Source organism: Leuresthes tenuis, unplaced genomic scaffold, assembly GCF_036924035.1.
Source record: "Leuresthes tenuis unplaced genomic scaffold, fLeuTen1.0.hap1 SCAF_5, whole genome shotgun sequence".
NCBI classification, from domain to species: Eukaryota; Metazoa; Chordata; class Actinopteri; order Atheriniformes; family Atherinopsidae; genus Leuresthes; species Leuresthes tenuis.
In genome coordinates this window covers 13674336-13701160 of record NW_027325359.1, presented here as the reverse complement: position 1 = coordinate 13701160, position 26825 = coordinate 13674336, and the positions used below count along the sequence as shown (strand labels likewise).

The 26825-nt window shown below is 39.4% G+C and overlaps 5 protein-coding genes across 8 annotated transcripts; 2 read left to right on the top strand and 3 right to left on the bottom strand.

The window, feature by feature from the left end:
* Window positions 1–689: 689 nt before the first annotated feature.
* On the bottom strand, window positions 690–3217 carry LOC140307338 (troponin I, slow skeletal muscle-like). Its single transcript, XM_072386166.1, has 5 exons — window positions 3161–3217; window positions 2733–2864; window positions 2562–2651; window positions 944–1117; window positions 690–860 (listed from the first exon to the last, which is right to left on the bottom strand). The coding sequence occupies exons 1-5, from the start codon at window positions 3215–3217 to the stop codon at window positions 771–773; spliced, it is 543 nt and encodes a 180-aa protein (XP_072242267.1). The 3' UTR covers window positions 690–770.
* A 3190-nt stretch (window positions 3218–6407) lies between these two features.
* LOC140307340 (troponin I, slow skeletal muscle-like) lies at window positions 6408–7794 on the bottom strand. Its single transcript, XM_072386168.1, is given in 6 exon segments — window positions 6408–6494; window positions 6596–6769; window positions 6864–6953; window positions 7271–7402; window positions 7509–7550; window positions 7780–7794. Coding segments are annotated over 6 exon segments (540 nt in total).
* A 1392-nt stretch (window positions 7795–9186) lies between these two features.
* Window positions 9187–12131, bottom strand: LOC140307341 (troponin I, slow skeletal muscle-like). The gene is made up of 7 exons (XM_072386169.1): window positions 12013–12131; window positions 10483–10515; window positions 10089–10130; window positions 9876–10007; window positions 9715–9804; window positions 9445–9612; window positions 9187–9356 (listed from the first exon to the last, which is right to left on the bottom strand). The coding sequence occupies exons 4-7, from the start codon at window positions 9978–9980 to the stop codon at window positions 9270–9272; spliced, it is 450 nt and encodes a 149-aa protein (XP_072242270.1). The 5' UTR covers window positions 9981–10007; window positions 10089–10130; window positions 10483–10515; window positions 12013–12131; the 3' UTR covers window positions 9187–9269.
* A 1601-nt stretch (window positions 12132–13732) lies between these two features.
* On the top strand, window positions 13733–19147 carry LOC140307333 (interleukin-17 receptor A). The gene is made up of 11 exons (XM_072386160.1): window positions 13733–13864; window positions 13953–13974; window positions 14503–14637; window positions 14818–14936; window positions 16813–16930; window positions 17213–17260; window positions 17360–17508; window positions 17602–17676; window positions 17775–17844; window positions 17978–18073; window positions 18160–19147. Exons 1-11 carry the CDS (start codon window positions 13766–13768, stop codon window positions 18897–18899), a joined length of 1671 nt encoding a protein of 556 aa, XP_072242261.1. The 5' UTR covers window positions 13733–13765; the 3' UTR covers window positions 18900–19147.
* Window positions 19148–19197: 50 nt separating this feature from the next.
* LOC140307331 (uncharacterized) lies at window positions 19198–26265 on the top strand. 4 transcript variants are annotated; one of them, XM_072386159.1, is made up of 19 exons: window positions 19199–20019; window positions 20540–20620; window positions 20702–20816; window positions 20911–21085; window positions 21430–21541; window positions 21854–21960; window positions 22049–22175; window positions 22390–22510; window positions 22629–22714; window positions 22906–23042; window positions 23140–23199; window positions 23289–23352; window positions 23448–23542; window positions 23627–23755; window positions 24950–25064; window positions 25139–25276; window positions 25425–25618; window positions 25708–25790; window positions 25925–26265. In XM_072386159.1, exons 2-19 carry the CDS (start codon window positions 20554–20556, stop codon window positions 26118–26120), a joined length of 2121 nt encoding a protein of 706 aa, XP_072242260.1. In that variant the 5' UTR covers window positions 19199–20019; window positions 20540–20553; the 3' UTR covers window positions 26121–26265. The 4 variants fall into 4 exon arrangements, with proteins under 4 accessions (XP_072242258.1, XP_072242260.1, XP_072242257.1 ...); XM_072386157.1 differs by having other exon boundaries at window positions 19198–20620; window positions 25157–25276; XM_072386156.1 differs by having other exon boundaries at window positions 19199–20620.
* Window positions 26266–26825: the final 560 nt, after the last annotated feature.

Below are 26825 nucleotides of genomic sequence, written 5' to 3'. Positions count from 1 at the left end.
GTGAGTGGCTCACCAAAATAGACCCTCTGTCCTCACCATTCTTGCGTCTCCCATGTCCCACATGTATGAGGTGTGAAAGTTCTTACTGCGACTGTCCTCTTGTGATGCTTTTCTTGTTAGTGTCCCCGTCTTCTTGCTTAGACTCTGAAAACTGAAGAGTTTCCATGCCTCATCGTGTATTTCTTTTTTTTTTTAAATTCTCATTCCGCTCTCACAAAGAGTCCAAAGTGATTTTCAGTTGAAACGTTTGAGGAAAAACAATGTCAGAATGTCTGTAAACCAGACTCCTACAGAAATGTAAATCAAAGACAGCAATTGTATTGTTGCATTTTTGGAAACCTCTTTAATGAGCTGTACAATTACAATGTCTAGCAAATACAAGGCAGTTTGCGCACTAGATAACACTGTAGCAGTTGCTAATCCATCAGAGGAAAACTATTTTTCTCCACAGTGTTCGCTCTTAACAAAAGTCCACACATTTCCCAGCGCATTGCGATGGTTTTAAGTGTCGCTGCCACCTCTCGGCTGCTGGGGAGAACTGCTGCAAACACTTACGATCACCAACGCATCTTAAAGTCAGTCGTCTCTCAGCGAATAGTTTTATACCAAATAGAAATTACAATCTTGTTCTCCTTTCTCTGTGTCTATAAATAAGTTTAGAAAAGAAAAAAAACAAAAACGTACTGAGGTTTTAAAACTGTTTTTCCTGCTTGCAGTTAACAAGTCAGTATATTGTACGTAAGAAATTAAGAAATTTCGAGGCGAGTCCTCTAGTTGCCAGAGGCGTCAAACAGCTTCTTCCTGCCCTCCATGCCAGACATGGCCTCCACATTCTTACGCCAGTCGGTAACCTCCTCTTTCTGTTAAAGACATAAGACGTAATGTACAAACGGCTTAAATACAGCAGATGATTTAACCAGAAGTGGGAGAACACCAAGTTTACCTTCTCTTCCTCCTTCTTCACTGTCTTAAGGTTGGCCTTGAAGTCGATAGATTCCTTATGTTTGGAGCCCAGCAGAACGCTGAGCATGGCTTCAGCTGAGATCTTCACTCTCTTGAGGTGCGGCTTCTTGTACTTGCTCTGAAGCTCGGTGATCTTCAGGTTCATGTTTTGAATCTGGGATGACAGGAAACGGTTAATATGTGGGGGCGTGTCACTGTGTTTGCTGTTTTTCTGAACATGAACACAGTGTAGAGGGAAGCTCCAAGGTGTCTGAAAAAATGTCATCATGTGCACTGGTTAAAGATTGGATAGCATAGCTGGTTAAAGATTGGCTCTGGAAACAAAAACTGCTGTTAAACCTTAGCTGATGGTCCAGATCTTGCATTCTTGCTCAACAGATTATTTTCGCTCAGATCATCTAACATATGGCTGTAGAAAAGGCTTAGAATCTGACCTGCAGTTCAGCCTTTTTCATGAATTTATTCTTAATTAGTTTTTTTCGTCTCTCCTGTTAGATTTAGTTTTAGATAGTGGCTTAAGGTGTGCTTCCCTCTTAGCAGCTCTATAGGGCTGGTGTCAGCCAGTCGAATATCCCCATGTACCCTTATAGTTACGATTAAAAATATAATTTTGTTTCTGCCATTGAATAATAGATGGGAAAAAAAGCCTGTCAAAAATTCCAGTATTGGCTGGTCAGGCTCTATTGCACAGCATTCAGATTTTTATTTAAAGCCAGGGGCGATACACTTTATCATTCTCTAACCCTGCAAGAGAATATAAATGTCGCTGTCTGCTAATTTGTATGTCATTGTATGACTGTATCAGTTATGAGTTTTCCATTATTTAGCATGGTGTCGTGTCTCGGGTTGGGGGCTGTTGAATAATGTGTGGAATGTTGGATCACGGAAGATCTGGTTGTCTGGTGCCAGGTTTTTTTTTTGTGATGCTGTTATACACAATTATGTACTGTGTTGAGTTTTGAAATGAGCCTTCGTTTCATCACATGGTGCTGAAACTAAGTAAGAATGTATATCTGTAAAACGTCTATTACTGATGTTTTACAATCAAATTTCAAATGGATATATGTGTTAGCAAAGTGAATGCTGCTGTGAATCCTAATTTTATGATCGTTGTTTGGTTACCACACCACAACCTTGCTGTTTTGGTTAACGCTCTCACGGATTTCGACTCATTGTTTTCGGTAAGTGTAGACAGATGTCTTCAGTGAAATAAAATTAGAAATAAGTCCGTGAAGTTGACCGTATTGCAGCTTTAGAGTCAGATTGTTTCCTCCAAGGAATCATTGATATTTCCAGTGAGACCAAAAACTCGGCTGGAGCTCACAGTGGACTTTTTTATTTATTATATCATACTGCCCCCACGAGGCCAGACATGGTCATTGCAGGTTTAAAGAAAAAAAAAAGGAAACTTTACACGTTATATGTTGTTAGACCATAATGCCACTTGGGGGCAGTATTTATCATTATTATTTTGTTTTAATCACGTCTCTTCTTTATCTTTGTTGTGACCTTATTTATGTTAGATGACATGGATTAGGTGACTTTAAAGACATTTCAACATAAGTCGTTTTCTTGCTTTTTATTGCTGAGCAGCTCACCTCCATGTTGTTTTTGGTAACTTTCAGGCCAATATCGTACCGTTCTTCATCCACAACGTCAATCTTGTGGTGCAAGTCTTTGCACAGGTCCTGTTAAAAGTAAAGAGGGGGGGTACTGCAAATAACGGCATTTGTAATTAGTCAGAGAAGAATGATGTTTAATGCAAGTACCTGCAACTCTTGCAAAGACAGAACAGACAGATTTAGAGGAGGAAGTCTTTCTGCCAGTGAATTTTCTCTCTCCTTTATCTTCTGCTCATTTTCCTCCTGCAGCATTTGAGAAGCGACTGCTAACAGTCTGATCTAAGGGGAGAAAAGGTTAACAGTTGCAGAAAAGGAAAAGGAAAAGAAAAAATCTAACCGTGCACGTAACACGCTGTTTAAAAAGATTTATAGATATCCACGAGGTAAACTGAGTGCATAATGCAGTTCAAACACATATAGTGCCCATCTCTCATGTTACATATTGTACACTTCCCTTCATGCCGTACACTAATAAAGGGCATTGTTGCCTCAGTTACAAAACTGTACAGGTATATAAAGTTATGGGCTCATAAATTAACTCAATGAATATTTCTGGAAATGAATGAGAATCTTACTTTCAGCCCCAGCTTTCGAGACGAGGAAATCTTACATTTTTTCTGAAATTCACACATAGGAAAAAAGATTTGATATTTATCACAATACAACGCATCATATGGCACAGCACAACCACAACTCTGGGTTTAATAAAGCCTTAACAGGCAAACGAACTGTAAAAATGATAGATGTAGCACAGAAGATACTTACAGCTCTGTTGGGGCATCAGAACGAAGGAGACACACACACACAGACATTTTTGTAAATTAACGTTAACACTTGGTTTTCACGGTATCATTCGCCACTTATTTAATGAACAGATAACTGTAAACCACACTTGATAGTACTTACGCGTCAGCCATGATTGTCTTTTATTCACAGATGAGGTTTACTTCTCTGCAGCTTTAAAAAAAACAAAAAAAACCACAACTAAAACCTGTTCCCTTGAGCTGTATGCTGAAGATTGATGCTCTCTGCCACTCCTCTCACCAAAGTATTTTACCCACTCCAAACATTCACCGGCTCATTAAAGCTGGGTACACTGAGCTATTTATTAGTCACTCCCCTAAAGATACCACTAGCGCAGGCATGGAGTACAAGAGGTTGAATGTTTGTAGTTTGTGTTAGTTTTTTTTTTTTTATTATTACTTTTCAAACATTGCGTGCGATAAGAGAAACATACAGATAGATTTGACTTGTCTTTTCATTAATGTAGAATCCGACTAAATGAAAAAAAAAAACGTAATAATGCATTTTACAAAAGCAGAATAATCAAAAGAGCACAAACGTGCACTAAGTAAATCTTTGGAAGCTTTGGAATTGGTCAGAGTGATTGTGTTTGTGTCGTACGACACGTCTCTGAGAGCGTTTAAAGCCACTGATGAGAGTTTCTGCATAGGTGACAAAAAAGGTGAATGACCAGATAATCCACAGGCATGTGAGATGTCTATGCTCAACTTGTTGTTAATGTTAAACAATAACAGTCTCTCAACAACACAACAATGCGAGGACAAGACACTAATCTGACGGAGAAACGGTAGTAGTAGCTGTTAGTACACATTTCAACATGCTGCATCACTCATTCACAGACTCCAGCAATCACCACCAAACATTTATAAGTATCAGAAGTCTGTACCTAGTTGAAAGCAAACGGCTCCTAGGGTCGCAAGACAGGAGTGAAGATAGCTGTGTGAGTGGGAGCCACCATCGACTTTCTGAAAGATGCTGGAAAAAGATCAATCAAATTTATAGGGTCTCTGCTAAATGGGAATGGCTCACTAAAATAGAGCCGTGCCTGTTCTACTGCCACTGTCTGTCCACCAACCGTGACATTTACTGCGGCCTGTGGCTTCACAACAATATTCCAACAGCAAAGGAGGCAATAAAATTTCATTTATGGGTTGAGATAGTTGGATATCTTAAGAGGTTTCTGCAACACCTGTTAGTGGAAGTGACAGTGCACATTTAGAGAGGCGACTGAACTCATGCAAGGTCAGTGTCAGGCATTTCCTTCTGACCACGGCCACCCTGTCAAAGTTTGGATAGAACAAACAGTACAGTCTAAGGGCAAGATGAATGATCTCAAAAATGCTCACCTACAGACATCTGAGAGTGTCATTAACTTAAACCGAGGTTTTTCGTTTTGTTTTGTACTCATTCCCTTATTTTATGTTCAAGTGGCCACAAATATAAGTCTGAATCATGATGATCGTTATCATCCGTTTGCTCACATTTCACTCTTTTTATAACCGAAAAGCTAAAAGCAGTATGAAATTCAGAACACACCCTTTGTTAGCAGCACATATATTTGCACCACAGTCCTCTGTAAGTGTGTGTTGACAGACAATTGAAGCCTGATAACGCTTTAAAGGGCCAGCTTTGAGGTAAGAAAAAAGCCAAAGGTTAGTGAAGTTTTATTTAGGCCAGTAGAGGAACAAGGACAGGTGTGCATTGGGGCACGGTGGTTTGTAAAGTGAGCCAGCCAGAGTTCAATGCGTCAGCGTTGCAACAGGTCAAACGTTCACACAAAAGGCTGGAACTCACGCCGACACATAAGGACAGGTAGGCAGCGAACGATTCAACAAGAATAGCCAAGCACACACTTGAGTTTGCTTCAAAGCCGTTCCACAGTGACTTAGTTTTACTCTGAAGGAAAGAAAAAACAAAACTGTGAGATATCCAGTCTTCTGGTCTCCACTTTCAGCCACCTACACAATCTTTACCTTATACCCTCCCTTGTGGGAAGTAAAGCTCCCCACATGTAGTGAAGCGGAACCTTAGGCTGTAGCCATTAAGCAATTAACTTTAAATACATCCTTTCCTCATTTGTATTTCCCTGACCTCGTACATATACTGATTTCATTTTTTTATGTGCTTGATAGACAGACAAATACTTGTGAGTGCCCAGCCACTGAGGCCAGTGTATTTCTAGTGATAAATGGTAAGGGTTGCGTCAGGAAGGGCATCCGGCGTAAAACATGTGCCAAATCGATGATGCGAGATCGACTCGCTGTGGCGACCCATGACAAAGGGAGAAGTCTGTTGGACATTTATCATCAAGCAAACGGCAAGATTACCCTAGAAGGTATATTTTATCAGAGCTGATGAGCCTTTACAGTGACACAGATGACTCTGCATTACGCTTTCTCTATCATTAAGACTTTGGTATAATTTGGTATATTAGAAAAGTTATTCCGGCTCTTCTCATTTCGGCTGTTGCAAAACTAAAGATGATCATAATTTTGTTATTTCAGCATTAAATCTGACACAATTTGTCTCCTTCAGTCAGTTTAAGCTTTATGTGGATTTTGTGGCTTCTTTTAGTTAAAAATTCATTCAGCAACTTTGTTCTCAGCCTTGCTTTTTACGTGTTTGTGTGCTCTTATTGTCAAGGAGCAACTCAGATCCTGAAGGAAACATGAAAGAGGAGAGGCGCAGCATCGGCCTTCTGTTTTGATCTAAAGACTTTATTAAAGTGGTGCTCAAGATCAAAAACGGACATTTTGCTTTCTTCCTTCTGTGGTGAAAGTTTACACTGGGTACAATGCAACATTTTACAAATGCCAATATCATACAACCATGTCACAATCCAACTCATCAATGTGCAAAAAAAAAAACATACCGTTTTATTCCTTTGCACCTGCATATGGGTGCATAATGCATGAAGTCTGCAGACACGTAAGATATATCTACAGTGTGCTTTCTGATTGTGTTCAGCGACATCCACCTTTTACTCATGTGGTGCGTAAAGTGTCCTGAAATATGAATCTACTGGCTGGCGTCAAACAGCTTTTTCCTGCCCTCCATGCCAGACATGGCCTCCACGTTCTTACGCCAGTCTGTCACTTCTTCTTTCTGTTTGTGGGAAGGAAATAATTTGCGTGAATGACATTGCGTTTTGTGCATATCGTATAACCACAGTAAATCAGTCTGCTGCTAGAGCTGGGACATGTTACCTTCTCCTCCTCTTTCTTCACAGTCTTGAGGTTGGCCTTGAAGTCCACAGACTCCTTAACTTTAGCGCCCAGCAGAGCTCCCAGCATGGCATCAGCTGAGATCTTCACCCTCTTCAGAGCGGGTCGCTTCATCTTACCCTTCAGCTCGACGATTTTAGCAGTCAGATTTTCAATCTGCAGGAAACAATTAGAAAATCTAAACAAACACAAACACACCAGCAAGACCAAATTGAAATCAAATCACACGAGTACCCGAACGGCTGCTCACCTCCTTGCTGTTTTTGGCCACCTTGAGTTCAATGTCGTAGCGTTCTTCATCTGCCACATCTATCTTTTGGTGAAGTTCTTTGCACAAAGTCTGCAGACAAAAACAGAAAAGTAACTGCTACGGGGAACAAAAGGACGAGTACCCTGTAATCCTCAGACTTCTTTCAGAACTGGGCCTGTTATACCCATTAACCCTGGATACTTGCTGTCTATTGAAATAAATGTTTCTAAAGCTGAAGATGCTCCAAAAAAAAGTTTGAAAATCAAAAATCTAAACTGCGCTGTGCTTATCCACTAAAGCACAAACTACAGCATCTGCTGTATATAGATTAGAGGAATGTTTTCACGTGGAACATTTCAACTACGTCACTTAAATGACGAGCATCTTATGCAGTGACCTGCACACACCTGGAGGTCCTGAACAGACAAACCAGAAAGCTGAAGTGGAGGAACTCTCTCCTTCAGAGTCGTCTCTTTCTCCAACCTCTTTTCCTCCTTCTCCTTCTCCAACATCACAGTTGCCATTTTTAGCAGTTTGGTCTAGGATAACGAAAGAAAAATGAAAAACACTTGGGCTTGTGGTTGGTGTCACACTTCACGATTTAATGGGAATTATCAGTTGTGGGAAAGACAAAGAAGACGATACCTTAAGAGCCAGTCTGCGAGATGCAGATATCTTTGACTTTTTCTACAAATAAACAGGTGACAAAGAAATACGTTGAAGGGCAAAAATACCAATGTTATAGAGTAACTGTGAATTCCATATTATATAGACTTACCGGTCTGCAGTTGGTGAAATGGTGTAGAAAAGGGAATAGAGAATATTTAGTGTTGACATAAGTGAAAAACAGCCGTATATATTTTTTTATAGATTGAAATATAGGTTTGCATTATTTTGAAAACAAAAATTTAGTAACTTACGCTTCAGACATGGTTGGTCTTTGTCTGTAAGATGATCGCATTATTTGTCATTATTATGATGTCAGGAAAAAGCGGTTTTAGAAACAGGAGCAACATTAGCAGTGGCGCATACATAATCAAGTATTTTCCTTGGTTTTCTGAATACTCTCAGCTGATTTCTTGTCTGCTTCACAAACAAGTGTCTTTTTCCTCTGCTGCTTCCACTGTTCACCTCTTGTTGACACAGCCAAGTTCAAGTCATGCAGACCTTGGAATGGCCACATACCATCACTGAGCCTTTAAATTAGCAACACAGCATGCTGGAGAGCTGCAGATAGTTGCAATGATATTCCTTTTTTAATCACTCATCTGAATCACATCCAAGAGTAATTGGTTTTACAAACTATGTAAACACGTCATGACACATAGTATTTATCTAAATATAAAATACGAAGAGTAACTTTTGTTATACTAAGTGAAAATATTTAATTTCTAAAGTAATGTCACTATCTGAATTACTTTAGTCGATTTAGGGATAGATGAAAGGATCTTTACATTACATACTAATACTATTACTATGTGGTATCATAATGATCTCTGGCTTTTCTGAAATATCTCATTCTATAAAAAGTAAATTAGCTTGTATGTATCATAATATGATGACGCACCTGCTTCTAAGTGGATTATTTAGCATGAATGCAGCAGGTGAAAAGTGCCCATTAACCATTATTTAGCCACTTTAGACTAATCGACGTACCTTTTTTGTCCCTGCAGAAAAAAAAACAGCTGATGCGATCAGTCTCTGTCTTTAAATGACAAGAAGAAAAGTCAAGTCTCAAATTTAATAGGTCCTTTTGCCTTCTGTGAGTGGCCAGCTAAAATAGCATCTCCTGTCCTGACAGCCAGTATATTGCAAATCGCTACACTTCTACCCTCGGATGCCAGGTTTACTACAGCAGTGTAGCAGACAGTAGGAGCTCAGCAAGGAGTCATTATGGCCGGCTTTGTCCGGCGCATCAGGATTGTGAATGCTGTTGGAATGAGGTTAGGATTAGGTATTCAATCTGTTAAAAAGCAAACAAAAGAAACGAATGAAAAAAAATAAGGTATGTGGTCATGATTCTTTATTCGGCATCATGTGTATCACAGATAGAGAGACAGCGCCATCGTCTGTGTAATACAAATACTGCACTTCAAAAATCACAAAGCCATTAAGTTTTTTCTTTAGCACAACGTTACTATGCAAAAAAAAAACAAAAACAGTATTATTGCAGTCGTACCATATGCTTGTATTTTGTACATGAAAAAATGTACATTCAGTCAGGATGAAACAATTTCAAAAACATATATATTTTTTTCCATCATGAAATGTAAACCTTTTTTCTGTTAACAGTTCTGATGATGAACAGGGTGGGAAAAAAGAAACTGTGCTTGAGCATCGAAGTCTTAAAGTCAACTTTATGGAGATGATGTGTTACTAACGAACATGCTAAATATGAGCGTCCTCTTATTGTCCCGCAGTAAACAGCTTCTTCCTGCCCTCCATGCCAGACATGGCCTCCACATTCTTACGCCAGTCTGTCACTTCTTCCCTCTGTAAAGACAAAACATACATATGTGTGTATATGCACGTGTGTGTACACAGAAAACTTTAAACCAACTTGCAGATTGGACTCTCTTACCTTTTCTTCATCTTTCTTCACTGTCTTCAGGTTGGCTTTGAAATCAGCCTTCATGAGTTTGGAAGTGTCGGTGCATGACAGCATGTCATCTGTTGTTTTCTTCACCCTCTTCAAGCTGGGCCTCTTTATACCCTTCAGCTCAGTGATCTTCAGTTTCAGCGTCTGGATCTGTGCAAAAAAAAAAAAACTTGCATGAGATTAAACTATGTCAGCCACAACAACAACACCAGTAAGCTTTACATATGACCTTATTCATGTTTTTTTTTATACCTCACTCTCATTTTTGGCTACTTTGATCTCCATATCATAACGTGTCTCATCCACAATGTCGATCTTGCGGTGTAATTCTTTGCAAAGATCCTGAAAAGAACAACAGAAAGCAGTCAAAATGGTGTTAATCGGTGAATTGGCGTTATTTGCTGCGGCAGTACCTGGAGCTCCTGGACTGACAGACCTGACATCTTCAGGGGAGGAAAGGACTCATTCACAGCTCTTTCTTTCTCAAGTTTTTTCTCCTCGCCTTCAGTCACCAGCATAGACGCTGCCTTCTTCAGCAGCTTGGACTGAAATACAGTAAGTCTTGATAAACCCCTGGTATATATCATGGTTTACCAAAAGCGTGATAGTTAGTCTACGAGACCTACTTTCAATAGCAGCCGGCGTGTAGCTGAATATTTTGACTTTTTCTGTGACAAAGAACACAACACATTCATAGATTAAAGGAAGGTAGAATTAGCATCAGGTTTAGATGTTACATGAAATGTATTCGATTTGTATATTTAGTCAACTGAATAATGAAGACATTCTCACTCACCGGTCTTCATTGTCATGTAACATGAAAAGAAGGGCAAAAAAGAAACCCAAAACTTTTTTTTTACTATATGAGAACGCATGAAAAAGTGGGAAACCACCAAATGGGCTGAAGTGACATAAGATTTTCTGTCTATTTTAGGTTTGATGGTTTCTCCCTTTTTTGTCATCATATTTTGATTTTCATTAAAGGTAGTGTGATGAATTGTGACTCGAGAAGGTCAATACTCACCCCTCAGACATGGCAGCAGCTTAAAGCACCTTAGGTGAAGAAAAAGAAGTGTGTTTGACTCCCATTTCACACTCTATTCAAGCACCAGACATACATACACTAGTTCTAATTAGTGTGAATTGTTATTCAAGAAAAAATCTCCATAATTTTTCCTGTTGATTCCCCCCCCCCAGTTTTTTTCAATATTATGAGATAATTCTTTGCTACATCTGATTTTGAGCTGAATGTTTATTTATGTTGTGGTTTGAATTGAGGGTTTAAATAAGACAAGCAATTTGAATATATCATACGGCCTTTGGAAAGTGACACCTGACAACTTATGACTTTTTTCTTCCCTCTAGACAAAACAGTTAATCTATTTCTTGAGAAAATAATCTGCACGCTAATTTATAAAACAGCTACTACTTGTGTCAGTGCAACAACATGTAAGCTAATATGAATGGTGAATTCAGATAGCTAATTCCTTTCAGCTAATAATTGTCCTAAGGGGCTTTCACTTCTCCTCTGGGACTGGATATTTGTTCCGCTGTAAAAAAGGGATGACGACGAGCCTGTTGCTCAGCTATATTTGATGACATTGCAGTCATTCTTCTCTCTGTGCCAAAAGCTACGGTGGCCTTGATGATGCCAGAGAAAGTACAAATGTTTGGCAACCAAGAGAGCAATAACACCAAACCATTTAAGACTGAGTGTAATTTCTAATAAAAAAAAAGGTTTGCATATAAAGTTTCAGGTTAAAAGGAAAATGGACTGGACTTAAGGAACATAGCCACAATATCTGTCATCATATCTTTTTATTTGTCTCTTTCTGACATGATTTTTGTAGTATTTTATTCCATCACATTGCTAATTAATTTCATCATGTTGTTATACAGTAGGCAGGTGAAGGTATAAGATAAAAACATCAGTGTTTCTGATATATTTACCCAATTCGTGTTAAGCCTGCCTGTCATAGTGCAAAGACAAGATAACAAGCAAAGCAGCAGAGGTTTCAGGAAACCAGCAGATTTGACAGCCCCACCCCTTGTAGGTTACCATTTTATACATATAAAACATCATTGCCGTATCACATCAGTCACCGATACTTTGATTTGCAGTATAATCTTCAGATTACATTTCCTCAGAGGATCTAAACATCATCAAGACGCCTGAGGTGTCGTGGAAGTCAAAGTTGGACTGCCATGTTCAGAAAGTTGCATAAAGACCTTGACAAAAGTAACGACTTGGCTGGGTCTCCCAAACATAAATTCCAGTGCAATATCTGTGTCAGGGGCATGCAGACATGTACGCAGTCTTCATTACTAAATTAAAGCCAGACTTGACTTGACCCACACAAATACTGTAGAGGCTGCTACATAAATGCCTGGGCTGTTGTCACAGTAGGAGAGAAGGTGCTCTTTTTGATCTCTTAATCTTGCAAGGTCAGGTTGAACCTTTCCATTCAAAGTCCATTAAAAAGTATGATTAACTTTTTTTGTTGTTTTTTTTCCTGCAAAATATCAGGTTGATTGTTGTGTTAAACTTACCTTGAATGTGAGAGGAAATCAGACAGGACAGTAGTTCAGCAGTTGATCAGGTAAAGGAAAGGCACTTTATGGTTATTAGTGAAAGATCTGTGTATTCAAAGCATCGTGCGATTGGCTCGTTAAAATAGACGCCCTGTCCACCTGACAGTAGCTGCATCATGATGCACAATGCCTTTTTGATTTGCCCTCAACCCGTGACCCATTTATTTCATGTGATTGTATTGCACAAGGGCACACCTTACACGTCCCTGTTCTAAGTGACAGCTGAGCCACCATCTTTGCAGATGCCATGAACTCGAAGCACGTGTGCTTTTTAGATTTATGCCATGGCGTGTTCTGCCAGAGGAAAACATCAAAGGCCAGTTGGTTGGTTTCTTTTTCATTTTTAGTTTGTTTTTAATTATGTAAATGCTCTTTAATTCTCTAATTTTTTTCTCTTTTAATGCAAAATGTTACCTTGAGATTGAATTAAGTACCAACATTTCTGTAATCAAAATCTTGAACATATGGTATCACATTACGTATCACACTACTTAGGATAGCTGTGCTGAATAAAGTGTAGTTTTTTACATTTAGATCAAAAGACTGCACTGACTTCTGAATCCTAATTTGCCATGACACCACTTTCACGGAAAGAAGAGATCAAATTGAACCCCTACAGTCTATTCTGGTCAGATTTCAGTGGCTCTGTCTGTCTGTCTGTCTTAGTGTTGTGTAAACTGATACATCTGAGCTCAGGGTGGGGCAGGAGACACAGTTACTGAGACAATGCGACTGGTATTAACACATTGCCAGGACTGCATTTCTATGCTATAGAAAGTAATCCCTTGTAACAAAGCAGTGAATAGTTTGAGTTTTAGGGGATAAAATCCTGGAAACTCTGTTGGTTGTCTATTTTTGGACTTCTGAACTCAGAAGATAACAAATAACAAAACCCAGTTTTGTTAGTTCTATATTCAGGTAATAGGGTCAGGGGTAATTTAGATATTTAACACCCCCACTCCCCCACCCCCCACCCAAACCACCCACCCACACACACACATACACATGCACACACACACCACTGACACATTTTTTCCCCCTTCTGAACAACTTAACTTTCAAAACTGGATTCATTTTCTTGGTGAATCTGTCTTAAGCCACCAAACTGCATATTTATCCTATGTAAGAAGGACATATCCTTATTGTACTTTTGTACTGCCCCCTAGTGTCAGATGTTTTAAAAAGTTGGTTTGCAGTGTGCATGTTCTCCCTGTGTATGCGTGGGCTCTCTCCGGGTACTCCGGCTTCCTCCCACTGTCCAAAATCATGAAATCATGTATGTTAGGTTAATTGGTGACTCTAAAATGGTCCATAGGAGTGAGTGTGAGCGTGTGTGTGTGGTTGTTTGTCTTGTTTTCTCTCTGTGTGGCCCTGTGATGGACTGGCGACCTGTCCAGGGTGTACCCCACCTCTCACCCGATGACTGCTGGGATAGGCTCCAGGCTGCAGTACTGAAAAACTTCTCTTCTGTTAATTGAATACCGCATACGGCCACTTCCACTCTGTGTGTGAGAGTGAAAGCTGCAGCTCACATTTGTGAAGCACCTCCTTCCTGTGTATTCAGATGTTATAACACATACACACACACAATAGGCACACCACGCTTTCTTTGTGCTCAAACTATTGAAACGGCAGATTGAGTTGATTATTTCAGTTGTCCCTTTTTAAGACATTTTCACGAGGGATGTAAAACTACACAATCTATCTAATAATGATCACTTTTTCTTTTTTGTGCTTTTGTTTGACTGCTGGACTCGCAGCACCATCCTCTCTTGATATTCTCGATAAGTACCTGGACTGCAATATAGAGGTAAGGATCTGTTTATTGCACATGATTCTAGTTGTAGTCTCATTAAGTTTGTCAGAACTTCATGATGTCACTGCGTGTGTCTTTCCAGGGTCTTAATGACTGCAAAATCAGTAAGTACCTCATCTGTCAAATCAGTTTAATAAAGTTCAAATACTTCCTATTTATATGGTTTGTCTGTCCACGTTCCTAAACAGTGTTGAAAGGAGTTTTTTTTATTTTTTACCAGATTAAAAGTTACTCCTTTTGCCCATCATACAGTGTATTGTATTCATGGATTAAATTTTATCTTTAATGTTGCAGTTGGCATAGTCTAAATTTACTGGCTGCACATTATGTGTGGTAGATTTTGTATGTTCCCCAGGGCTGAGTAAAGTCTCATCCAATCATAACACATTGTATTTTTTCATTTTTGTATGTCTAATCTGGCTGGTAACTCAGAATTTCCCTTAGAAATGTAGGACCAAAGCATTGTTGTAAAGAATTCTTATGCAAATTGCAAATAATCAACTGATGTGGAGATATCTCAAAGTGACCAAAGTTACCAACTTGAGCAAATGTGACACTCTCTACCACTGCAGATAAGAATACATCAGTCAAATGTATATTATGCATAAAAATATCAAACCTCCACATGTCAGGAAACTGCTCGGACAAAGACAAGGTTGCACGTATACATGCTCCAACTGGCCCAGAGTGGAATCGTGAGCATGTGGAAGTCGGTATGAGCAAAAAAGAACCTGTTATGTATGTGGCATGGAAAATAAAGGCTGATGGTAAGTTATCTTAAAATCTGTAGTACTGTTACCACAAAAAACACCAGGCAGTACTTCAGTAAGTGCAGTATTGTTCCTTTTAACTTGTGTAGCCAGTGTCTGGCTTATGTGTTTTTGGACAATTGAAAAAGGCACAAGATGAAGCAGTTTTATCAAATATACACTCTTTTCTGTTCACAGCATCTATTTCCGCCCTTTGTGGATCACAGATAAATATTGTGGATGAAAATACAAATACAAGCATGTGTGTGCAGTTTTCTTACAATATTACACAAGTACTAAAACCAGGATATACAATGGTAAGACAGAAGTTATTTGTTTACTTAGCTCCATTAATTTAATCGTTATTTTTTGCCTACCGTTAACTACACCCTCATATACCTGACAAGGAGGTTTTACTGTTTTTTTACTCTCCACTAAATGGAAATTCTCTCAACTGTTTAATTTATTAGATATGCATTTTTCAAACTATTACTACTATGCTGATATACTACCTTATCATACTAATATGGTGAGCAGCTTTGTGGATGAGGTAGATGCTCTGTTATTGCAGAACATTGCTGTCCTCTACTATTTGAGTTCCAGTGACCAACCCTCCAATCCACAAAGCAGGCAACGAACTTGACCTCGTTCTCACCTGAAACTGTGCCATAGATGGCCGAATCATCATGCCTGCTCTCTGGTCATTGCTTAATTTACTTCATTGTTGTTCTCCTGGAACAGCCCTCATGTTTAACTGCCAGCCTTTGTAACGTGTATACCACTTTTTTTTTACTGCGGTTACCTCAACGCTTGTTCACTTGCCTCACAATGGCTAACCAATTACATCTGAATGCTGTGTACCAGTTTTAGAGCTGCTGAGAGTACCCCCCTGGTTTAAAATGACTGATGATGAGCTCGTCACCCACCACTTTTATTTTTTCATCTGCAATCCTACTCTACGTCCTTCAGCCACGCAACTCTAAGCTCTCTAACTCTAAAACTGCTTTGTTTTCTATAAAAATCTCATTTTGTGATTGACTCAAAGACTCCCTGAGAGCAGAATATCAGCAAGTCAAATATGTAGGAGTCCCCCATCACTCCCTATTGGCACTGCATCATTTCCTCCACTCCCTCACAGTGAACTCAGTATTGAAACTCCTGACTTGGAGCTGTTTCCTCTAGGCCATATCCATATCTGTCCTGGGAATATTTTCTAACTGAGGTCACACTTCTGACACACTTCAGAATCTACTCTCCGCACTCTCTGACATGAGCCTCTCATGGATGGCACACTCTTGTTTGAATCTCGCATAACTTTCAGTGTGTCCCGGTACATGTTTACAAGTTTAATTGTCCAAATCCCGTCGTCTCTTAACAGGGGTGCACTATAAACCACACCCTTGGAGTCAGTTATCGTCTCACCATAGCCTCTTGTATCACTGCGACACAGATGATGCCTAATTGTGCCGTCAGTCCCCATCTGCATGGTGTTGACATGAGTCCCAGCTCGTCTCTAGGAGACATTATCACTCAAAACTCACCTCTTTGTTTCCCTCTTCGACCAAGGCTACAAAAAAACCTGGGTGTCACGGTCGATGACCAGTTATTCTTTTCTCTCTGTCCGTTCACTTTACATCATAAGAAAAAAGAAATAAGTTCAACTAGCCAAAAAGGGCACATGTCACTCCTTTGTTATCCAACTCGCCCATAGCAACCTAAAAATTCAAGCCACTAATGCTTGCTTACAGACTGACTTCATAGTCTGCCACCAGGTATTTAAACTTAGTCATACAGGCTCAGGACCATCAGCTGGTGCTGCCATCCATGTGCACAAGGCAGCCTCAGTCCATCCTGGTCTTATTTGTGGTTTGACTATAGTTAACTAACTAAAGATATTGGAGCAGGGGCATCCAATAATCTTTTAAGGCTCATCTCTTTTTAGAAAATACCTTTCTCAACTTCTCTAACTTCTTAACATGTCTAACTCTCACTTATTTGTCGTTTTGGTAAGTTTTAGAGTTTAATGCTTACACCAGGATTTCTTCCTGCCTTGAAGCTTGACTATTGTTTCTTAGTTGTACAGTAAATCCCTCAGGATAAAAGTCTATTTAAAAATGTAAGTTTTCACTTTGCTGTTGCAATACTGATGGTACAAACTGTATGCATATATGTTGTCATTTCTTTCTCTACTAGTGGAATTTTTCCTTGGCTGTTCGGGCTGAGCCCAGGCATAACTATACAGTGACAGTTTATAATTTGCCAGAACCTGTCAGCGGACATTACAGAATCAAAAAGCAAATTGCCATTCCCGGTGAGTCGCTCTCAGATCATTATAATGATTATACGATATGTTTCTAAGACAATTTTTTTTCTTCAGGAACCGGAATGATATTCATAATTTTCATGATTATTTCTGGGTTGTCATCAGATATTTATCTTGTCAGTGAAACGTGAAAAAAGGACAATGTTGGTCGGAGTTGTTAATCAGCTACAGAAAAATAATGAATTGCTTATTTTAAAATGTATTCACTTGAAAGTACTTGCACCGTAAAATGTTCTCAGTTTAGTTTCTTATATTTACCGTTATTGCCAGGATGTGATGACAGAAGAATTCAAAGAGTCCAACTGTGTCAGGAAAACGGTAAGTTTTTCTTTTTCTTAAACCGAGTCCTTTGACATCGATGACCAAGAATTTATGCTGTTTGTTTGTGGGTTTTTTTCTTGTTTCTTGTTCTTTCAGGTAGTCTGTGGAATCCCAACATCACTGTGTTTATTGACGGGAAACCAACATTTTCCACTGTTGTTTCATTTGAGTCATCCTGGTATTCAGAGAGTTACCAAGTTTCTATCCAAAACTGTGGGTTCAGTTACTCAGAGAATGTCTTAAAGGTATTTACACTGACTATGTCGCCATTTTATGTCAAATTACTCGACTGCACAGCTTTAGCCAAATTTGATTTTGCCTCTCAATCACACCAACAGGAAAACAGGACATCGCTGAATGTGACTTTTGCGTTTGGCCCGTGCTGGCGCTCAGAATGTGAAATGTTGGTTATGGTGAGTTTGATTTTGATTTAAAGTTGCAACACGTGATCAATTAACATTCCTTTTGGAGATAAAATGTCAAAACTCAACTTACTCTGTCTGTTTTGAAGATCAAGCCATTTTTTAGACGCTGCAAAAATGACTGCGAGCTTGCCATAAAAAACGTGGTTTACTGCCAAAGTGAGTAGTCCTTTTGGACAGTACATTGTGACTCATGTGGAGCAAATGCTCCTCACTGATGTTGGAGGTCTTTGAGTTTCACTACTAAACTTGATATGTGAAATGTTATTGTGGACTTTTGGTTGTTTTTTAGATCATCTAACACAGTCTTTTATTACACTCGCCTGTGTGGGGCTGGTGCTTGTTGTTGGTGGGCTTGGTTTTTCGCTGTGGAGAGCGTCTCATAAAGGTTTGCTTTCTTATAAAACTATTGCATTAATTGGAATGTGTTGCTTGAATAGATGAATAATTAAAGGGATTTCATCCATCTCTCAGATCCTTTGAACACATCTTCCACTGCTGCTAAAGACCAACCGGAGGTTTTTCAAGCTCAAGGGAGGAAACGAGTCCTCATCATCTACTCCCTTGACCATCATTTATACAAAAACATTATTCTCAAGCTTTGCGCCTTCATGGCGACCAAATGTGGTACCGAAGTGGTCCTGGACCTGCTAGATTCGACCAGACTGGGAGTGTTGGGAAGCATCCAATGGCTCGATTGGCACAAAAAACAAATAGAGAGCTCTTCAGATAAGATATTAATTCTTTGCTCACGGGGGGTACAAGCCAAATGGAGAGCAATGTGTGGTGACAAACAGGTTTTTCTTAGAGAAGATGCACAGTCACCAGTAGGTGACATGCTCACTCCGTCCCTCACCCTCATTCTCCCGCATTTTATCCGCTCTGCGTCTTTTAAAAAGTACATTGTGGCTTACTTTGATGACGTTAGTTCTGAAGAAGACGTTCCTTCACCTTTCAACATTACGGTACGATACAAGCTAATGAAACAATTCGAGGAGGTCTTTTTCAGAATCCTGGACACAGAAAAGCACGAACCAGGCCGAGTGAAACAAATTGATGGACTTTCAGAGGAGAAATACCATCAGTACCCCTCAGGCAGAGCCCTGCGTGACGCCATAGAGGCTTTCCGTGCATATCAGCTGGAGCATCCACGGTGGTTTGAGGATGAATTTATGGAATGCTCAGACTTGGAGGATGATACGGCCACAGATTGAGTTAATGAAAGCTCATAAACCTAAGATATTGTGTGCTTGACTCAACCCAAGTTGTCATTCATGTGGAGACTCAAGAAAGTGGTTTCACTGTGAATGAAACTGGCTGAAATGCATCAAATGTGCCGGATATTGGAGTTCCACCCTGACATTATTGAAGGTTGTCAATCACTTAGGTCACCAAGACATTTTCATAAGGAAGATCTCGCCATGTGTTTGAGGAAATCATCAAGCGCAGTCCTGCATAAATGGTGGACATCTCATAAACAAACATTTTTAATTCTTTAAACTGTATCTGTTTGCTGTCCGCTCAGCAGTATTTTTGAAGATCACACATTGTTTTCTGCCAAGAGACAGTTCTACAGAAGTTTAGATCGCTGAGTTCTGTGGTTGATGGTTGTGGGCTGTGTAAATAGTGTTTGGGTCAAAGTTCAGCTTTCTGGCCAAAGTTTATGGCTTTTTTTGTTGCACCGGAGAAGGTAAGCACTTCATTTTGTTCGTGGAAAAGCTGTTTTGGGTTTTTTTGTTGTTTCTTTTTTTCCTTAAATAACTGATTGACCAAATATAAAAGCTTAGATATTGGAAAATAAGGACACTTTGAGTAGGTATTGTCTCCCTCCTACTATATATACTTTTTATATGCTTTATAGCTGCTTTTGATTTACACAGACTATCATATTTTTCAGTTGGAAGTGTAATTATATGGTTCAGTATGTGTTTGTATGGATATATTTCCAATCCTTTCACTCATAGTTTATTACATTTCAGATTAAAAGCAGTTCTCTACTTTACAATACTGGTATGGAATGAACTGTACAGACTGAAATGTATACATGCATACATAACATTATAAATACATATCAGCTAACAGCCCTTAGTGCTTGAATGCACTGCAGTAAGACAAGAATAAAAGATCTTTGCTGTGGAATTTGGATGTCTGTTTGTTAGAGTGGCCCCAAAAAGGGGGAAAGGATGGTGGGGTTTTTTTTTCTCTAGCTAACTGGGGCAAAGAAAATTCTCACAATGGCTGAATAGGACCTGTGCCATGTAGTGGCAGAAAACGTGCTGCAGGGTGCAATCCAACTTGAGAGGACATGTAAACATTTTCCTTGAAGAGCTTGAGGTAAAGTTGCTTCTAATTTTAATAAGTGCTAGAATTGTTCATAAAGATGAGTATACATAGGAAAACAGGATGGATATTAGACTTTTTTTTCCTCGTTTCCCTGCAAATAAATAATTAAACAGACTGCTGTAACAAAGCCAGTAGTGCCCTGTAAAGTTTGCTTGGTCATGTTTCTTTTTTAATGTTATTGGGTTTGAATATTTAATACATTTTGAAGAGGAGGTGAACATTCTTGTTTCTGGAATGCCGTTGCAGTGGTGTGGGAGTTGAACAGCTAGAGGATACTTTTTCATTTATTTTGCTGCTGTCTTTTTTTTTTAACTTCACTCTGTCAGCTTTACCATCAGTACCCCTTAGCAGTTCTGCAAAAAACCAACACCTGCACGTAGAATCACTGTTTCTTATTCAGTAGCTCACAGCCACAATTTTGGGTTGAAACAGTCAAACACTGTTCTGATCTACTCACTGATCTACTCTAACTTATTGCAAGAGGATCAGCTGATGCTCTGCCTGTTATCAGGGTTTCTGAACAGAATGAGGATCCTAAAGAAAACCTTTACACTCGTCCTAAGAAGAGGAGTTAACACACTCTGCAGCAAGGGTGAATACACCTATATCATTAAAAATGTTCGGGTACATGCAGCCTGATGATACTAATGCTTAATATTTCCACTTCTCTCAGATTTCCTCTTCAAAGTTCACCCATCTGTGTCTCAGGCACTGGCAGATAACAAGCCAGTGGTTGCACTCGAGAGCACAATAATCACACATGGCATGCCATATCCACACAACCTAAGGTGCGTTGGATGGACTTCAAATGACAACAAATTCTGACTCGACAAGCTAATATTTGATTTTAAAAAATGGTAATGTGCTGCTCTTTCCATCCAGCACTGCAAAAGAGGTGGAGGCCATTGTGCAAGCCGAAGGAGCCACTCCAGCCACAGTTGGTGTAATTGAGGGGGAAATCCGTGTTGGACTGTCATCAGATGAGCTTGACTACCTCGCCCAATTCAAGAGCCCTCTAAAGGTGTCACGACGTGATCTGCCTTATGTGATCAGCAAAGTGAGACCGCTGCGCTTATATCTCAAATACAAATCTGAAAACAATCTCTGTCCTTAGCTCAATCCCAATCCCACCACTGGTCCGCATCCCTGTTGATTTCCTGCATAGAGCAGGTTCTCCCCTCTAAATGTCCCTCCAGGCTGTGTTTGAAGAGCCAGATAATCACCATCCTTTAGTCCTTAAAACAGACAGGACGCCACATCCTACACGGCCGCACACAAAATCGAAGGTTAGGGTCAATGGATTTGGGATTGGGTATTGAGTTGTTACATGAAAGTTGGTGTGAAGACAAGGTCTTTTGAAGTTCTGCATGTGCGGTTCTGAGTGTGCATGTTATATTTCAGGGTCTCTCTGGAGGAACAACAGTGTCAGCAACTATGATCGCAGCACACAGAGCTGGGATCCCTGTTTTTGTCACAGGGGGCATTGGAGGAGTTCACAGAGATGGACAGAACAGTGAGCTGACTTTCATCTTGTTGGAAATCACCCCACACAAACTAAAATGGATTGGACTGTTTCAATATATTTTCACAAATATCTTTTCTTTGAGAAAACAAATCCTGGTTGTTCAAATGTTTAGTTGGGTTTTACAAAGCTGCTTAACTGGCTGATTAAAAACATCTGGTGACAGATTATTGATGCTGTGGAAGATCTAACAATAAGTTTCACTGTGTCTGTTGTCTATTTTGTTTAGATTTTTTATTTGGGAACTGTTGTTGTGAAGTAATGCAAAGAGTTTGCCTGGGACTAAATGATCATTTCCCTTAGGTCTAGACATCAGTGCAGATCTGACGGAGCTTGGCAGGACTCCGATCGCTGTTGTCTCTGCCGGAGTCAAGTCTATTTTGGACATTGGTCGCACCCTGGAGTTCCTTGTAAGAAAAGGTCCATGAGCATGATTCATATTGTTAGAGAAGTGTGATTTCAAATGAAATATTTGTCCTGCTATGAATCTATGAACAGGAAACGCAGGGTGTGTGTGTAGCCACTTATGGAGCATCAAAGAGTTTCCCAGCTTTCTTCTCTCCACACAGTGGATTCACCTCTGCATGCCATGTCTGCAACCCTAGTGAAGCTGCAAAGCTCATTGGTAGGTCAGCATTTTATATCCTCAACACTGATTGATACATTGAGCCTTATCACTTAAAAGTTTTAGTACTAATCACCACTTTATTCTGCTAAGATGACAGTATATGGAAAATTCGGCATGGAGTGTTTTTAGGCCAGAGGCTCCAGTGCACCACTCTTTTTTGTCTTGTTATTATATTTTATCTCTCACTGTGCCTTCATTTAATTTCATTCAGTGAGCACTTTGTCACTGGGTCTCCAAAGTGGTGTCCTGATAGCAGTACCTATCCCAGAAGAGCATGCAGCAGTAGGCCAGCAGATAGAGGAAGCCATACAAGCTGCAGTGACTGAGGCGAGGTATTGTGCTCTGCATCGTCATTGTTATTGTTCGGTTTTAGATACTCGATCAGTAACATTAGAGGCAATTTTCTGGGTTTCTGTTTAACACTTCCAGTTCTCACTTTGATTTCCTCAGTTCTCAAGGTATCACAGGAAGAGATGTGACACCGTTCATTCTTCAAAAGGTCAATGAGTTAACTCATGGAAAGTCCCTTCAGGCAAGTATCCTTTAAAAAAAAATCAGAATCACTAAAAAGTTACTCAGAGAACACGATCTCATCAGATGCTTTGATGGAAAAAAAGGGGACCAGCACAAAGAAAGACTGATTTACATGATAGTGTCACAATGTAGTGTCCCCTAGGTCCTCTGCTGATGATCTTTGACCTTTGTCCTTAACATGGCCTGTTTCAAGACATTGCTCTCATTCATAACAATGCTAAAGTTGGCTGTCAAATAGCCTGGGAACTGTCCAAAAAAATGAGTGAAAGAACATCAAAAAGTCAAGCCCATCATTTTGAAAGACTCTCAACGGACTCAGAATCAGATATTGTGAGTATGAACCCAATGTTCAGATTGATTTCAATTAGTAAAAGGGTGACATGCAAATTTAAAAAAAAGGACACAAAGGTATGACATTCTGTTTCAGGTTGTCATTGGAGGCACAAATGTTGATTTTATTGCCAAAGGAAAAACAAAAACACTTCGTGTGAGTTTCCTTCACAGCACGTTTTTGCACAATTCTGCAGAATAGATGAACCAGATTGACTTCTGAGAATGCTTTATCATCTCTTTCAGTTTGGACAGACTAACCCAGGAAGTGTCTGTCAATCATTTGGCGGTGTAGGACGGAACATTGCTGGTTGGTTTTTTTTTTTTTATCTGATCGTGTTTGCACATATTTTCTTTCGCACTTTTTTATGTTTCTCTAACAGGTCTTTGGGTCTTTTTTTCAAGACTCTCTGAGTAGATTAGGCCGTAGACCCCTGTTCATCTCAGCCACTGGAGCTGATGCAAACAGTGATGCAGTGTTAAACTACTGTAAACATATGGTATGTGAACATTTAACAGTTGGTGGTTACTAAACATTGTTCAAATCATGTAGGAAAAAGCCTTTTTTTAATATTTTTGTTAAGAACACAAGTGGTGTGGCCAGACTAGAAGAATGGAGCACAGCAACTTACTGTTCTGTTATCACTGAGAATGGAGAGCTAAGTCTCGGACTGGGAGACATGGACATTCATCAGCAAATCACGGACCAATATGTAAGTTTTACTAATAGATTGTTGACTTTTAGCCAGATTAGTGCAGGACCATGTTCTAGTACCATATTAAGAGCTGTATTCTTGGAGTACAATGTTTAGTCCTTTCAGTTTGTCAACATATCCAACGTGGTATTCTTCTACAAGTAACATTAAGGATTTTAATGTCAATATCAGCATCTGCAATCCCCATGCTTGCTTAAATTGTGTGCAAAATGCAAAGATCTACAGCTCATAGCCCCTACTCATGGTGACAAACCATGTAATGTACTTTATGTTAGTACTTATGGGACTAAAATAACATAGTCTGTTAATTCATGACCAGTAGTCATATTTCTTGATACAAATTTTATCCCCATTATCCCTATATTTACTGACATCTCCACTATGTTAAGTCCAAATATCACCACAAGGGGGCATAGTTTTACCAGATACATATCCATTTTTCATCAATATTAACTTAAACCATAGCTCTTTTCACTCATGGGTTAAAAAAAAGACGTCTTTATTGAGCCACCGCTGTTTCTCTTTGGTAATTCAGAAATACCAAACAGACGAAGATCAGCACCACATTGTGTGCTAACATGCAGCAAAACAACGTCACAGAATCAACATGGAAAGTTTGGGTTGGGGGTTGGTACCAGAAGTAACGCTCACTTACAGGAGCTTCCAACATTGTTGTAACAACTGAGCTTCCACTCAGCTCTCCATTTGTTACCAGCAGTGCTGAACACTGCTTCCTCCTCTTATTCATCGGTTGAATCCAGGGCAGACTACACCCTATGGTGACTCACGTTCCATCTAGTGGTACAAAATGGTATTACAGTAAATGCCTCAAAAGCTTCTGAGCTGTATATATCAGCTGCATGGTGCGTAGGCTTTTTATATATCATCGTAGGTATATAGTTTTTCAATTCTTTTGATATTTCACCTTTTTTTTTTTCAAAAAAGACATCCATACTGTTTTTGCTCCAACATTGATAAAGGATTGAGTTTTACTGCATTCTAATGAGTTTTTTTTAAATAATCTGTGTTGAATATATTTAAATCATTGATTACACCATTTTTTTTTATCCTTGAAATTGAAGACTTCCATATTTTTTATGCAATTGCAGTTGTTGTTGTGGTTTTAAACGTTGCTCTGACATAAACTAATGTTACTACGCCTGTATTATGTCTTTACATATCTTTCTATAGGTGTCAAAGTTTGAGAGGCAGCTTTCATCAGCCACTCTCGTGTGTCTTGATGGAAACCTCCCCGTCTCCACCATCAATTATGTTTGCTCTCTTGCCAAAAAGCACAACATAAATGGTAAGCACGGAGACATAATCGTGAACAGGCGCTTTCAATGATTTTTGATGTAATGCTCTCCCTGTGTGTCACAGTTTGGTACGAACCAACAGATGCAAAAAAGGCTTGTAAACCTTTCCTGTCAGACGCCTGGAAGTCTCTGTCCTATTCATCCCCAAACCTGGCAGAGCTGTGCATCATGAATGAAACTCTGGGTATCACAACACCTGAAGGTAAAGTATGTTCTTCCATGAATATTTGATGTTTTAACTGCGCTACATGTCTTCTTTACTTGCTCATGCTATGATGGGCAAACCCACGCAGTTCCTACAGTTGTTACAGTTAGACTTCTTGTTGAAAATGCAAATCATGTGACTGTAGTTGAGGATGTGGTTACTCTTGTGGCAGTTCTACCAAATGCCCTCGATGACATCCTTAACGTTGCTGTGGCTCTCTCACGCCCTCTCCTGGAGCATCTTCACTGTCTGGTGGTGACACTTGGCCCTAATGGTGTGCTGCTTTGTGGAGAACACGACGCAGGCTCAGTCAGTCTGAAGCCAAGAAAACAGAAAAGAGTAAGTGCTGTCTTTCTGTAAATCAGTAATAAGGCCAATTACTATGATAGGAACTGAGACAATTATTTTTGCTGCAACTGTATTTCCAGAGGAGGCAGCTTTGTGCTTTGCATTACCCAGCATTGACCGTGACCGCAGAGGAGACGATGAATGTGTCAGGAGCGGGAGACAGGTGCTGAAAATTTACTCAGCCTACTTTCTCTTCTGTATTTCTATTTTAATTTCATTGCCAATACTTCCTTCACTATTTTTTCATCCACTTTTCATTTTCTGTGACCTCTTTCCTTTCTCTGGCTTTCACTGCAGTCTTGCGGGTGCCTTAATGGCAGGGATTCTCCAGGGGAAAGACACGGACAGCTGTGTTCGCATGGGGCTCCTGGCTGCAAGGATGTCTTTGGCATCACCGCATCCCATCTCCCCAAAGCTGACTTTAGACTCTGTAGATCCCAACAAAGTCCAAACACAGGCATGGCCAAAACCAGACTTTGTTTGGATAGATTAGAACTTTTGTGATTGAGTTTTTTTTGTCATTCCCTAAAAGTGTTTTGTAATTTTAGTGTAACATTGTGACATAATGAATATTAATGTGAATTAATGATATGCATTTGCTTGTCTCGCAAATCCATTAAATCCAAATGTGTCTGATACTTTTTTTCTGTTATGTGATTACAAAAATATATATTTTGTAAACTGTTATTGGACAGCATGACTACAAATTCTACTAAATACATCATGTAAAATTTTATGATGAATCCCACATTGGCCCCAGTGAGATCTTCACTTGAACGTTGCTCTAGATACAGGCGTCTGCTAAATTAATGAAATGTAATTTATCTCATCCTGAGAAATCCTTTTTTTTTTTTTCACAAGATCACTGTCATGACTGTTTGGTAGAATCCAGAAGTAAACACTGATTTATGGGCATAAACTGCCAAGATGACAAGATCAATTACTAAAAAAATAGCCTTGTTTTCTCAACATTTTAATTAAAATAACATTTTAATTATTAATTAGGGCTTTTTTATTTTATTTTTTATTTATTTTTATTCTGTAGTAAACACATTTAACTACAGCAAGAAAGGGGTTCTCAATTAACCTTTTGTTAAAAGTGGTAGAAACCACAACATTGGATAAAAATTATTAATCTCACATTCAAAATAGTATTTGCATTTTACCGGAAATATTAAAATATTATCAAAACATTTAG